We start from the raw sequence: 14,183 nt of genomic DNA, 5'->3' as shown, positions 1-14,183 counted from the left end.
GGCGCTTCAGGCCAAAACACACGATGACAACATCAACATCAGTTGAGGGCTGCAACTTCACTTTTTAAATGACAATACCCTAGCCGTTCTACTGTTGTCAGTGATATAAGTATTTGAAATGAACATGATTTCTTAATGTCTAGTGACATATCAGGGCCATTTTATGATTAATTGAAATACATTTCTCACATACAGCTCCTTTAACAGGGAATCAAAATGCAAAAAAATGTCTTGGTTTTCTTGTAACACCACAGACTATATGCGAGTATAATCGAGCTTTTAAAAGCTGCTTAAAGTTGTCCATTCCCTTTTTCAAGGTGATTTGATTCCTTGTTGTCTTTCAAAAGGTTACTGTCTGTGATTTAGTCTACGGCGATCATACTGTGATCTCTTCCTATTTTGCTTTCACTTTCTCTCGCTCATCCTCTCTCCCTCTCTCATTCTATCTTTCTATAATTCTGATCATTTTATTCTCCCTCTCACTGTTATTTGTTATCTTGTATTGTTTAACTGTATATTATGTACATAGACTTATAATCCGTGTTTATGGTGTAGTTTGTATATTCTGTAGTTTTGACATTTATTAAAACCCTTAGTATTCTTGATTGATTCTGTCTGCTCATATTACAAAGTCAATGAAAATAAGATCCAGGCTACAAAAGCTTTTATTATTTACTACGTTGAGTAGTTTAATTTTATGAACACAAGAAGGATTAATGTTCATGGCCAGAAAATGTATCTTTCTTGGAATTTATAAGAAGTGATAACTTTATTGAGAAGTTGAGAAGTTAATCTTACGGCTGTTTGCTGGACAAACAGATTGTTTGATAACTAAATTAATTCCATTAAAGTTATCTCATTAACTCGATCTGAAATAAGATTATTGATATAACTGTAATATGCAATATATTAATCATATTCATGATAATTATTAAAATTCCCTATATATCATTTGAGTTAATGTTAATGTTCAATACCCAGTTTACGTTACACTGCTATATGAAAAATGGCGGTCACAAGTTTCTGTTCGTCTTGTTGGTCACGGTAACCCCGCTCCCAGCCCCTGACGCAAGCAGTTCTTACTTCTAGACCAGCAATGTTTTGGTGCTACTTAAGAACCACTTTTCCTGGTTCAGAGCTGGTGCTTTGGGTGTCGAAAAACAAAGAACCCATTTGAAACTAGGCTCTAGCTCTGAACCAGCACCAGCACTGCCTTGGTGGAAAAGGGTTAACAAGTCAGTTTATTTGGCGAATTAAACTTGTGAGATAACGCAGCGCTGTTTCACTTGGTCTACACTATCACACTAAACTGCATTTGAGTGTGTTGAAAGTTCAAATGTTATTCTATGCGTTTGTTTGTCTGTATGAGACTAGCAGTAAGCTAGATGAACATTAGAATAACATACTGATCATATTCTAACATTTCATCATGTTGAGCTATATGACATTGATTAGTTTTATGTACATTTGCTCAACTGTCTAATAAAGTGTATGCAAGACGCCTCTGTCAAGTCGAAGTTTGCGGCATCTCGAAAACACCACGCCGATATTGATCCTCGTTTTAGTTCTCCTTTTGTCCCAAAGTCTGCTTGCCATGGTCCATAATGTTTAAACGAAACAACTCCATGAGCGTGCCGCTAGCCATGGTTACTATGGCAGTACGAGCGGAAACCAGGGATAACGCGGATATTACGTCATTGACAGGCGACAAGTGAACATGGATAAGCCATTATTAGAGGTTCAAGCACGAAGTGCTAAAACTTTTGCATTTGGATGGCTATAATAGGGTCATTTAGAAAATGGCCGTGGCAAAATTCACTCGAAAGCCTATAAATCCTAAACGAAAACTCAGAACTTAACGAACATTGGTGAGCACATGTGAAATAACATTGTAAACAAGCATGCACAATTGTATGGAGATCAGACCATAGGTGGCGCTATAACTGTTAAAAAGCTTTGAAAAACATATTTCCTATGTTAAATTGGCTGGAAATGGTCTTTTCCATGTATGATGTCAGTGGTTAAATGGTTGCCAAATAAAACTTAATGTCTTTTTATGCATTTGTGCTTAAAGGCCTTAAATGCTAGAACCCCGATAAATGCTGCTTGCAGCTTTAATTTAAAATTGGAATTTCTCTGAAATTAAAAATCTTTGGGAACTTTTGAGATACTGGAAGTACACAACTGCAGGAAATATCCCACCTTGCAAGTGATTTTTGGTCATTTTATTACAAAAAAATCTTACATATTGTAGATTTAAACACCTTACAAGAAAACCAAGACTTTTTTTGCATTTTGATTCCCTGTTAATTGTACTAACAAACTGTCAGAATAATATACCCATTTGTTGACATTTAGTGAGAAACCTTATAATTTAGAAAATAAAATCTTACGTCAGAGCTTATGTCTACCTTGAACAATAAGGGTGTCCTCCCTTGAGATGTAGCCACACCCTCCAGTGTCATATTACGTCAACCAAAACCATTGTCTCATTTAAAGAAATAGTGTATCTTTAATTAAAGGCCATTGTCATGCTCTTAAAGTGTTAACCCATTGTGCATAGTAAATCAAACTAAACGGCCCACTTTGCCTGCATTCACCCTACATTTATTTTTAAGAGTGCATTTACTATTGGAAGCTATGGCCAAAAAGCCTCTGAAAAGACCAGGAAAAAAAACATGGGAATGTTCAGGTTATGAAATATACTTTAATGTAGGACACATACAAAGAATACACAAGGAAAATCATGATTATCCTATTTGAATCTGCCCTTCCACCATATCCGACTCCCTCATCTTTGACTCTCAGTGCCTTCCTCCACATATTTTCTTGGGGGGCACTTCAGTCTTCTGCCACAGACTTGGAGTAGTAATACCAATCACACCGAGAGCAATTATCTCTCCAGCATTCCCACTGAGTTTACTCTCCTCATCTGAACCCATTCCCAGATCATCCTCCTTCTCATGAACCACCACTGCTCGTCCCAGAATGGAATAAGGCCCAAAGAGCTTGGCGTCTGGAAGCGTCAGGTACTGCCTTATAACTCCTTTCTCGGAAGCAAAGTTGCCCAGGTCTCCAGGATGATGAGGGTGGTCAACGCCGTTTGGATTATAATGAGGACCAACAGTGATGCAGCCTTGACTGAGGTCTCCATACTGATGGATGTGCATGGCACGCTCTTGACGATCGACGGCAGGCAAACCACGGAGGTTGATTTTCACTTCTAAATCTCCATTGGGGAAGACCTGCTTGAAGAGGATTTGCCCAAAGATCTTTGGCTGGTTACGTGGCAAATTGGGGCTGGGAGTTACTTCACAAGTGGCATAGATTGTGTTGTCGAACTCCACGACTTCCGGCTGTGGAGCTTCGGCAGGCAAACAAACTGGAAGTTTGTGTAACTCTCCTCCTTGTATATGCAGCACCAGCAATATCAGAGGGAATATTAGGATGATTTTCTCCATGTTGATCTTTAAAGCCTACAATGAAGAGTGGATTCAGTGAAATCATGCCATTTGGTTTAAGAACGTAATATTTTTGATAAAAGGTCAAAGCTTTGTTGCAGGGAGCTTTGAGAATGGAAGTTGCATTAGGTAAAATAGCACAACCAGCTTAGTTTGCAACAGAAAACCATACAAGAACCCAGACAGCAACCAGATCTGGCCCACATCTGGGCCGTGTGTACCAGATGTGGGCCGACACCATGTTGCTGTCTAGAAAACTCTATAATTTTTGAATTGCTATGTACCCTTGTGAAAAATAATAAAATAAAAAATCTTGAAAGTACAATAATAATAATAATAAATAATAATAATAATAATAATAATAATAATAATAATAATAATAATAAAAAACCTGTAGGTCCACTTGCAGATAATAACACTGATGAATTATAAAAAGCCACTTAAGTGTACACACGTACACTTTCATAAGCGTCACACCTGCCAGCTAAAGTGCCTATGATACAAACCAATGACATACAGGTGGATGTAATCACACTAAAATGAGTCCAGGCAAAGGTTCATGGAAATGGAAAAGGTCTAGGGAGAAGTGCCCTCTGGTGGCCATGATAGGGCTTCTGCTGGCAGGAGTGACATGAAGTACATGTACACTTTTAAAAAAAAAAGTAATGCCAAACTAAGAGTTTTACTTTAAAAGTACATTGTTTTAAGAATATTTTTGTTGTGCTTTAAAGTACACTTAATTTGATCTGTTGTAGCCTACATGTTATTCAATATTAAATATAAAGTTAAGATTTTCTGATTCTGATATTTTTTCACAAGGACAGGTAAAATAAAAAGACTATCTATACTTTTGTGTAAACTAACTTTTTTTAGTTGTACTAAATCAAGTCAGTTGATGGAGAAAATGGAATGGAGAAGCCTAAAACAGCAAAGGTGCATTACCGTACAGCTGAAAAGTTGTCCTCAATCCGTGTGGAACCTGAATATTGCAGTCACAAAAATACTACAACGCTTAATCCGTGTGCAGTCCTGACCTGGGGTTGAGAGACTGTTCCTTTTGGCTGCTCTTATAGGAATTCATGTTGAGCTACAAGTTAACCATGATAGTCTGTTAGTCACTAATTAAGTTCACCTGTGTTTCATTTTGCTCCCTTTGTTTGCCTGTTTATATATAGCACTCAGTTTATTCAGTTCTTTGTCATGCATTGCACAACGTGTTCTCCAGTGTTTTGTGTTTATTAAAAGAAGTACTGCTATAGTTTTTTTACGCTCGCTATGACAGATTTTTCAATACTTTTAACAATTTTCCAAAACTCTTAACACAGTTAGCACTACATCCACTACAAAAAAATTTCTGCAGCAAAAGATCTACAGTAAACCCAACAAAACAAAAATGTAGAGAGGCTTCAAAAGAAACTGCAGTGCAAAACACAATCTATGATCAATACAATATACTGTCTGTTGTATAAGGGCATACCTGACACATATACAATAATGCAGTTTCTGTAATTCCATCTGATGTTAGTGTTTTTATGACATTGTGCTATGATTGACTAAATCTTCCTGTTGGACGGCTGTGTTACATATGTTAGTGTTTTGAAAAATGATTTGATTTTGAGACATGTTTGCAGTGTTTTGGTAGGCATAGTGTATTATTGTATTTAGAAAATTAGTGTTGGAGTTTAGTTTACAGTGTGTGATTTTGAGCATGAAATTAACTGTTTTGCCAATTGTGTGTTGTATGTGTGTTGGTGCGTTAAGAGTTTAGGAAAGTTGTTAAAAGTATTGAAAAAATTGTCATAGCGATTGTAAAAAACTGTAATACCATCTATATTAGGGCACAGTGCATTGCAAATATTTTTGAAATCGTGCTTAATGTTTTCTAAACAAGTATTTATTTCCAGTTGAATTTTCTGATTTCCCATGGGCCCCCCCTCACTGGTTCTTGGTCCCCCCTGTGCCCCCCCCCATTTATAAAATTTGTGTTAATTGTATGCATTTTGTGTTAAAGCAACAATAAATGTGTTAATAGTATAGCTTACATAGACGGATGTAGTGCTAACTGTGTTAAGAGTTTTGGAAAATTGTCAAAAGTATTGAAAAATCTGTCATAGCGAGCGTAAAAAAAACTATAGCAGTACTTCTTTTAATAAAAACAAAACACTGGAGAACACGTTGTGCAATGCATGACAAAGAACTGAATAAACTCAGTGCTATATATAAACAGGCAAACAAAGGGAGCTAAATGAAACACAGGTGAACTTAATTAGTGACTAACAGACTATCATGGTTAACTTGTAGCTCAACATGAATTCCTATAAGAACAGCCAAAAGGAACAGTCTCTCAACCCCAGGTCAGGACTGCACACAGATTAAGCGTTGTAGTATTTTTGTGACTGCAATATACAGGTTCCACACGGATTGAGGACAACTTTTCAGCTGTACGGTAATGCACCTTTGCTGTTTTAGGCTTGTTTTTTTTTTTTTCTCCATCAACTGACTTGATTTAGTACAACTAAAAAAATGTTAGTTTACGCAGAAGTATAGATATTGTCTTTTTATTTTACCTGTCCTTGTGAAAAATATCAGAATCAGAAAATCTTAACTTTTATAAAATATTTAATATTGAATAACATGTAGGCTACAACAGATCAAATTAAGTGTACTTTAAAGCACAACAAAAAGATTTTTAAAACCTAATGTACTTTTAAAGTAAAACTCTTAGTTTGGCATTACTTTTTTTTTTTTTTAAAAGTGTACATGTACTTCATGTCACTCCTGCCAGCAGAAGCCCTATCATGGCCACCAGAGGGCACTTCTCCCTAGACCTTTTCCATTTCCATGAACCTTTGCCTGGACTCATTTTAGTGTGATTACATCCACCTGTATGTCATTGGTTTGTATCATAGGCACTTTAGCTGGCAGGTGCGACACTTATGAAAGTGTACGTGTGTACACTTAAGTGGCTTTTTATAATTCATCAGTGTTCTTATCTGCAAGTGGACCTACAGGTATTATTATTATTATTATTATTATTATACTTTCAAGATTATTTTATTATTTTCACAAGGGTACATAGCAATTCAAAAATTATAGAGTTTTCTAGACAGCAACATGGTGTCGGCCCACATCTGGTACACATGGATTACACACGGCCCAGATGTGGGCCGGATCTGGTTGCTGTCTGGGTTCTTGTATGGTTTTCTGTTGCAAACTAATCTGGTTGTGCTATTTTACCTAATGCAACTTCCATTCTCAAAGCTCCCTGCAACAAAGCTTTGACCTTTTATCAAAAATATTACGTTCTTAAACCAAATGACATGATTTCACTGAATCCACTCTTCATTGTAGGCTTTAAAGATCAACATGGAGAAAATCTCCCTAATATTCCCTGTGATATTGCTGGTGCTGCATATACAAGGAGGAGAGTTACACAAACCTCCAGTTTGTTTGCCTGCCGAAGCTCCACAGCCGGAAGTCGTGGAGTTCGACAACACAATCTATGCCACTTGTGAAGTAACTCCCAGCCCCAATTTGCCACGTAACCAGCCAAAGATCTTTGGACAAATCCTCTTCAAGCAGGTCTTCCCCAATGGAGATTTAGAAGTGAAAATCAACCTCCGTGGTTTGCCTGCCGTCGATCGTCAAGAGCGTGCCATGCACATCCATCAGTATGGAGACCTCAGTCAAGGCTGCATCACTGTTGGTCCTCATTATAATCCAAACGGCGTTGACCACCCTCATCATCCTGGAGACCTGGGTAACTTTGCTTCCGAGAAAGGAGTTATAAGGCAGTTCCTGACGCTTCCAGACGCCAAGCTCTTTGGGCCTTATTCCATTCTGGGACGAGCGGTGGTGGTTCATGAGAAGGAGGATGATCTGGGAATGGGTTCAGATGAGGAGAGTAAACTCAGTGGGAATGCTGGAGAGATAATTGCTCTCGGTGTGATTGGTATTACTACTCCAAGTCTGTGGCAGAAGACTGAAGTTCCCCCCAAGAAAATATGTGGAGGAAGGCACTGAGAGTCAAAGATGAGGGAGTCGGATATGGTGGAAGGGCAGATTCAAATAGGATAATCATGATTTTCCTTGTGTATTCTTTGTATGTGTCCTACATTAAACTATATTTCATAACATGAACACTCCCATGTTTTTTTTCTTGGTCTTTTCAGAGGCTTTTTGGCCATAGCTTCCAATAGTAAATGCACTCTTAAAAATAAATGTAGGGTGAATGCAGGCAAAGTGGGCCGTTTAGTTTGATTTACTGTGCTCGATGGGTTAACACTTTAAGAGCATGACAATGGCCTTTAATTAAAGATGCACTATTTCTTTAAATAGGCTTGTTTGAGAGGCGCCTTGCCTGAAATGTATGCGACTGCAGTGAGGGGAGGAGTGAAAAAGCGCAGGCAAGCCGGACAGATCTCTCTTCTCGTAGTGGATCTGACACCTGCAAGATCAAAGATGGATATCGCGGGATTCACGCTCGTGCACATTGTTGCTAATAAACTGGGTGTATTTCAAGTTCTGTTGCTCTTATATGAAAATAAATAAAATAAGACAGTGACAAGTACTTGTTATTTAATTCCATTCCAAATACATGTTTATCATTCATTTTTTTTTCTTTAGTACAGGTATGTGTTTTTATTTTTTTATAAAAATTAAATTGCATAACCCAAAGAGATCGCACTGTCAGATAGTTTGGGAATATTCACACGTAACATATACACATAAAACATGATATCAGAGTTTTAAAAATGTTCTTAAAAGAGAACATTACATCACAGTGGTTTAAACCAATGAGCATTAAGCTGTGTCGTCAGCAAGTTGTTTCCCATCATGCTTTTGATCAGCGCAGTCAGTGGAGAGCAACTGCGCTCGACTGCAGAATCTGACACGTCTGCCTTGCGCTCGCGAGAGATTTTTTATATACGTCAGCATGACATCAGAGCAAGGCGGACTGCACTCGGACACATTTCTAACTGGCATGCATCTCGCGCTGATCACCGGTGATCGGTTGTGCGCAGATTTTGCTCATCTCAAACAAGCCTAATGATACAATGGTTTTGGTTGATGCAATATGACACTGGAGTATGTGGCTACATCTCAAGGTAGGACACCCTTATTGTTCAAGGCCAAAAGACAAAACCTCTGACATAAGATTTTATTTTCTAAATTATAAGGTTTCTCGCTAAATGTCAACAAATGGGTATATTATTCTGACAGTTTGTTACTACAGTTAAAGGAGCTGTATGTAAGATTGTGGCCAAAACTGGTACTGCAATCACTTTCAAATACCCCCTCCCCCCGACTCGAGGTTGCCAGATAGGCTGCAGGATCCAGCAGGAACGTAGGCTGCAGTTTGTAGCTGCAGCTGTGGGAACTAGAGCAGAGCTGGCAACCCGGATGCCGAAACACTAATGACTTCGTGATTGGTAGATAGGTGGAGGGTGGAGCTTCAGGCCAAAACACAAGATGACAACATCAACATCAGTTGAGGGCTGCAACTTCACTTTTTAAATGACAATATCCTAGCCGTTCTACTGTTGTCAGTGATATAAGTTTTTGAAATGAACATGATTTCTTAATGTCTAGTGACATATCAGGGCCATTTTATGATTAACTGAAATACATTTCTCACATACAGCTCCTTTAACAGGGAATCAAAATGCAAAAAAATGTCTTGGTTTTCTTGTAACACCACAGACTATATGCGAGTATAATCGAGCTTAATCGAGCTTTTAAAAGCTGCTTAAAGTTGTCCATTCCCTTTTTCAAGGTGATTTGATTCCTTGTTGTCTTTCAAAAGGTTACTGTCTGTGATTTAGTCTACTGCGATCATACTGTGATCTCTTCCTATTTTGCTTTCACTTTCTCTCGCTCATCCTCTCTCCCTCTCTCATTCTATCTTTCTATAATTCTGATCATTTTATTCTCCCTCTCACTGTTATTTGTTATCTTGTATTGTTTAACTGTATATTATGTACATAGACTTATAATCCGTGTTTATGGTGTAGTTCGTATATTCTGTAGTTTTGACATTTATTAAAACCCTTAGTATTCTTGATTGATTCTGTCTGCTCATATTACAAAGTCAATGAAAATAAGATCCAGGCTACAAAAGCTTTTATTATTTACTACGTTGAGTAGTTTAATTTTATGAACACAAGAAGGATTAATGTTCACGGCCAGAAAATGTATCTTTCTTGGAATTTATAAGAAGTGATAACTTTATTGAGAAGTTGAGAAGTTAATCTTACGGCTGTTTGCTGGACAAACAGATTGTTTGATAACTAAATTAATTCCATTAAAGTTATCTCATTAACTCGATCTGAAATAAGATTATTGATATAACTGTAATATGCAATATATTAATCATATTCATGATTAATTATTAAAATTCCCTATATATCATTTGAGTTAATGTTAATGTTCAATACCCAGTTTACGTTACACTGCTATATGAAAAATGGCGGTCACAAGTTTCTGTTCGTCTTGTTGGTCACGGTAACCCCGCCCCCAGCCCCTGACGCAAGCAGTTCTTACTTCTAGACCAGCAATGTTTTGGTGCTACTCAAGAACCACTTTTCCTGGTTCAGAGCTGGTGCTTTGGGTGTCGAAAAACAAAGAACCCATTTGAAACTAGGCTCTAGCTCTGAACCAGCACCAGCACTGCCTTGGTGGAAAAGGGTTAACAAGTCAGTTTATTTGGCGAATTAAACTTGTGAGATAACGCAGCGCTGTTTCACTTGGTCTACACTATCACACTAAACTGCATTTGAGTGTGTTGAAAGTTCAAATGTTATTCTATGCGTTTGTTTGTCTGTATGAGACTAGCAGTAAGCTAGATGAACATTAGAATAACATACTGATCATATTCTAACATTTCATCATGTTGAGCTATATGACATTGATTAGTTTTATGTACATTTGCTCAACTGTCTAATAAAGTACATGCAAGACACCTCTGTCAAGTCAAAGTTTGCGGCATCTCGAAAACACCACGCCGATATTGATCCTCGTTTTAGTTCTCCTTTTGTCCCAAAGTCTGCTTGCCATGGTCCATAATGTTTAAACGAAACAACTCCATGAGCGTGCCGCTAGCCATGGTTACTATGGCAGTACGAGCGGAAACCAGGGATAACGCGGATATTACGTCATTGACAGGCGACAAGTGAACATGGATAAGCCATTATTAGAGGTTCAAGCACGAAGTGCTAAAACTTTTGCATTTGGATGGCTATAATAGGGTCATTTAGAAAATGACCGTGGCAAAATTCACTCGAAAGCCTATAAATCCTAAACGAAAACTCAGAACTTAACGAACATTGGTGAGCACATGTGAAATAACATTGTAAACAAGCATGCACAATTGTATGGAGATCAGACCATAGGTGGCGCTATAACTGTTAAAAAGCTTTGAAAAACATATTTCCTATGTTAAATTGGCTGGAAATGGTCTTTTCCATGTATGATGTCAGTGGTTAAATGGTTGCCAAATAAAACTTAATGTCTTTTTATGCATTTGTGCTTAAAGGCCTTAAATGCTAGAACCCCGATAAATGCTGCTTGCAGCTTTAATTTAAAATTGGAATTTCTCTGAAATTAAAAATCTTTGGGAACTTTTGAGATACTGGAAGTACACAACTGCAGGAAATATCACACCTTGCAAGTGATTTTTGGTCATTTTATTACAAAAAAATCTTACATATTGTAGATTTAAACACCTTACAAGAAAACCAAGACTTTTTTTGCATTTTGATTCCCTGTTAATTGTACTAACAAACTGTCAGAATAATATACCCATTTGTTGACATTTAGTGAGAAACCTTATAATTTAGAAAATAAAATCTTACGTCAGAGGTTATGTCTACCTTGAACAATAAGGGTGTCCTCCCTTGAGATGTAGCCACACCCTCCAGTGTCATATTACGTCAATCAAAACCATTGTCTCATTTAAAGAAATAGTGTATCTTTAATTAAAGGCCATTGTCATGCTCTTAAAGTGTTAACCCATCGAGCACAGTAAATCAAACTAAACGGCCCACTTTGCCTGCATTCACCCTACATTTATTTTTAAGAGTGCATTTACTATTGGAAGCTATGGCCAAAAAGCCTCTGAAAAGACCAGGAAAAAAAACATGGGAATGTTCAGGTTATGAAATATACTTTAATGTAGGACACATACAAAGAATACACAAGGAAAATCATGATTATCCTATTTGAATCTGCCCTTCCACCATATCCGACTCCCTCATCTTTGACTCTCAGTGCCTTCCTCCACATATTTTCTTGGGGGGCACTTCAGTCTTCTGCCACAGACTTGGAGTAGTAATACCAATCACACCGAGAGCAATTATCTCTCCAGCATTCCCACTGAGTTTACTCTCCTCATCTGAACCCATTCCCAGATCATCCTCCTTCTCATGAACCACCACTGCTCGTCCCAGAATGGAATAAGGCCCAAAGAGCTTGGCGTCTGGAAGCGTCAGGAACTGCCTTATAACTCCTTTCTCGGAAGCAAAGTTGCCCAGGTCGCCAGGATGATGAGGGTGGTCAACGCCGTTTGGATTATAATGAGGACCAACAGTGATGCAGCCTTGACTGAGGTCTCCATACTGATGGATGTGCATGGCACGCTCTTGACGATCGACGGCAGGCAAACCACGGAGGTTGATTTTCACTTCTAAATCTCCATTGGGGAAGACCTGCTTGAAGAGGATTTGCCCAAAGATCTTTGGCTGGTTACGTGGCAAATTGGGGCTGGGAGTTACTTCACAAGTGGCATAGATTGTGTTGTCGAACTCCACGACTTCCGGCTGTGGAGCTTCGGCAGGCAAACAAACTGGAAGTTTGTGTAACTCTCCTCCTTGTATATGCAGCACCAGCAATATCAGAGGGAATATTAGGATGATTTTCTCCATGTTGATCTTTAAAGCCTACAATGAAGAGTGGATTCAGTGAAATCATGCCATTTGGTTTAAGAACGTAATATTTTTGATAAAAGGTCAAAGCTTTGTTGCAGGGAGCTTTGAGAATGGAAGTTGCATTAGGTAAAATAGCACAACCAGCTTAGTTTGCAACAGAAAACCATACAAGAACCCAGACAGCAACCAGATCTGGCCCACATCTGGGCCGTGTGTACCAGATGTGGGCCGACACCATGTTGCTGTCTAGAAAACTCTATCATTTTTGAATTGCTATGTACCCTTGTGAAAAATAATAAAATAAAAAATCTTGAAAGTACAATAATAATAATAATAATAATAATAATAATAATAAAAAACCTGTAGGTCCACTTGCAGATAATAACACTGATGAATTATAAAAAGCCACTTAAGTGTACACACGTACACTTTCATAAGCGTCACACCTGCCAGCTAAAGTGCCTATGATACAAACCAATGACATACAGGTGGATGTAATCACACTAAAATGAGTCCAGGCAAAGGTTCATGGAAATGGAAAAGGTCTAGGGAGAAGTGCCCTCTGGTGGCCATGATAGGGCTTCTGCTGGCAGGAGTGACATGAAGTACATGTACACTTTTAAAAAAAAAAGTAATGCCAAACTAAGAGTTTTACTTTAAAAGTACATTGTTTTAAGAATATTTTTGTTGTGCTTTAAAGTACACTTAATTTGATCTGTTGTAGCCTACATGTTATTCAATATTAAATATAAAGTTAAGATTTTCTGATTCTGATATTTTTTCACAAGGACAGGTAAAATAAAAAGACTATCTATACTTTTGTGTAAACTAACTTTTTTTAGTTGTACTAAATCAAGTCAGTTGATGGAGAAAATGGAATGGAGAAACCTAAAACAGCAAAGGTGCATTACCGTACAGCTGAAAAGTTGTCCTCAATCCGTGTGGAACCTGAATATTGCAGTCACAAAAATACTACAACGCTTAATCCGTGTGCAGTCCTGACCTGGGGTTGAGAGACTGTTCCTTTTGGCTGCTCTTATAGGAATTCATGTTGAGCTACAAGTTAACCATGATAGTCTGTTAGTCACTAATTAAGTTCACCTGTGTTTCATTTTGCTCCCTTTGTTTGCCTGTTTATATATAGCACTCAGTTTATTCAGTTCTTTGTCATGCATTGCACAACGTGTTCTCCAGTGTTTTGTGTTTATTAAAAGAAGTACTGCTATAGTTTTTTTACGCTCGCTATGACAGATTTTTCAATACTTTTAACAATTTTCCAAAACTCTTAACACAGTTAGCACTACATCCACTACAAAAAAATTTCTGCAGCAAAAGATCTACAGTAAACCCAACAAAACAAAAATGTAGAGAGGCTTCAAAAGAAACTGCAGTGCAAAACACAATCTATGATCAATACAATATACTGTCTGTTGTATAAGGGCATACCTGACACATATACAATAATGCAGTTTCTGTAATTCCATCTGATGTTAGTGTTTTTATGACATTGTGCTATGATTGACTAAATCTTCCTGTTGGACGGCTGTGTTACATATGTTAGTGTTTTGAAAAATGATTTGATTTTGAGACATGTTTGCAGTGTTTTGGTAGGCATAGTGTATTATTGTATTTAGAAAATTAGTGTTGGAGTTTAGTTTACAGTGTGTGATTTTGAGCATGAAATTAACTGTTTTGCCAATTGTGTGTTGTATGTGTGTTGGTGCGTTAAGAGTTTAGGAAAGTTGTTAAAAGTATTGAAAAAATTGTCATAGCGATTGTAAAAAACTGTAATACCATC

The 14,183-nt window shown here is 37.7% G+C and overlaps 4 protein-coding genes across 6 annotated transcripts in view; 2 read left to right on the top strand and 2 right to left on the bottom strand.

Annotated features, from left to right (window-relative positions):
- Positions 1–14,183, top strand: part of LOC311285512 (CD48 antigen-like) — a 236,431-nt gene that overhangs the window by 36,595 nt on the left and 185,653 nt on the right. The gene's annotated exons all lie outside the window — the stretch shown is intronic.
- On the bottom strand, positions 2,688–4,602 carry LOC311285721 (extracellular superoxide dismutase [Cu-Zn]-like). 2 transcript variants are annotated; one of them, XM_084401510.1, is made up of 2 exons: positions 4,404–4,602; positions 2,688–3,476 (listed from the first exon to the last, which is right to left on the bottom strand). In XM_084401510.1, the coding sequence occupies exon 2, from the start codon at positions 3,459–3,461 to the stop codon at positions 2,805–2,807; it is 657 nt and encodes a 218-aa protein (XP_084257636.1). In that variant the 5' UTR covers positions 3,462–3,476; positions 4,404–4,602; the 3' UTR covers positions 2,688–2,804. The 2 variants fall into 2 exon arrangements, with proteins under 2 accessions (XP_084257636.1, XP_084257637.1); XM_084401511.1 differs by having other exon boundaries at positions 4,409–4,530.
- On the top strand, positions 5,808–7,573 carry LOC311285588 (extracellular superoxide dismutase [Cu-Zn]-like). The gene is given in 3 exon segments (XM_084401284.1): positions 5,808–5,907; positions 6,813–7,459; positions 7,461–7,573. Coding segments are annotated over 2 exon segments (669 nt in total). The 5' UTR covers positions 5,808–5,907; positions 6,813–6,827; the 3' UTR covers positions 7,498–7,573.
- LOC311285682 (extracellular superoxide dismutase [Cu-Zn]-like) lies at positions 11,609–13,495 on the bottom strand. Of its 2 annotated transcripts, none has more exons than XM_084401475.1 (2): positions 13,297–13,495; positions 11,609–12,397 (listed from the first exon to the last, which is right to left on the bottom strand). In XM_084401475.1, exon 2 carries the CDS (start codon positions 12,380–12,382, stop codon positions 11,726–11,728), a length of 657 nt encoding a protein of 218 aa, XP_084257601.1. In that variant the 5' UTR covers positions 12,383–12,397; positions 13,297–13,495; the 3' UTR covers positions 11,609–11,725. The 2 variants fall into 2 exon arrangements, with proteins under 2 accessions (XP_084257601.1, XP_084257602.1); XM_084401476.1 differs by having other exon boundaries at positions 13,302–13,495.

Source organism: Rutilus rutilus (genome assembly GCF_951802725.1).
Source record: "Rutilus rutilus genome assembly, chromosome: 2".
Lineage (NCBI taxonomy): Eukaryota > Metazoa > Chordata > Actinopteri > Cypriniformes > Leuciscidae > Rutilus > Rutilus rutilus.
This window is presented reverse-complemented; position numbering and strand designations above follow the sequence as displayed.

Bases quoted from the DNA above. Each gene is read 5' to 3' on its own strand.
- LOC311285721 (XM_084401510.1), bottom strand. From the start codon at position 3,461: ATGGAGAAAATCATCCTAATATTCCCTCTGATATTGCTGGTGCTGCAT.
- LOC311285682 (XM_084401475.1), bottom strand. From the start codon at position 12,382: ATGGAGAAAATCATCCTAATATTCCCTCTGATATTGCTGGTGCTGCAT.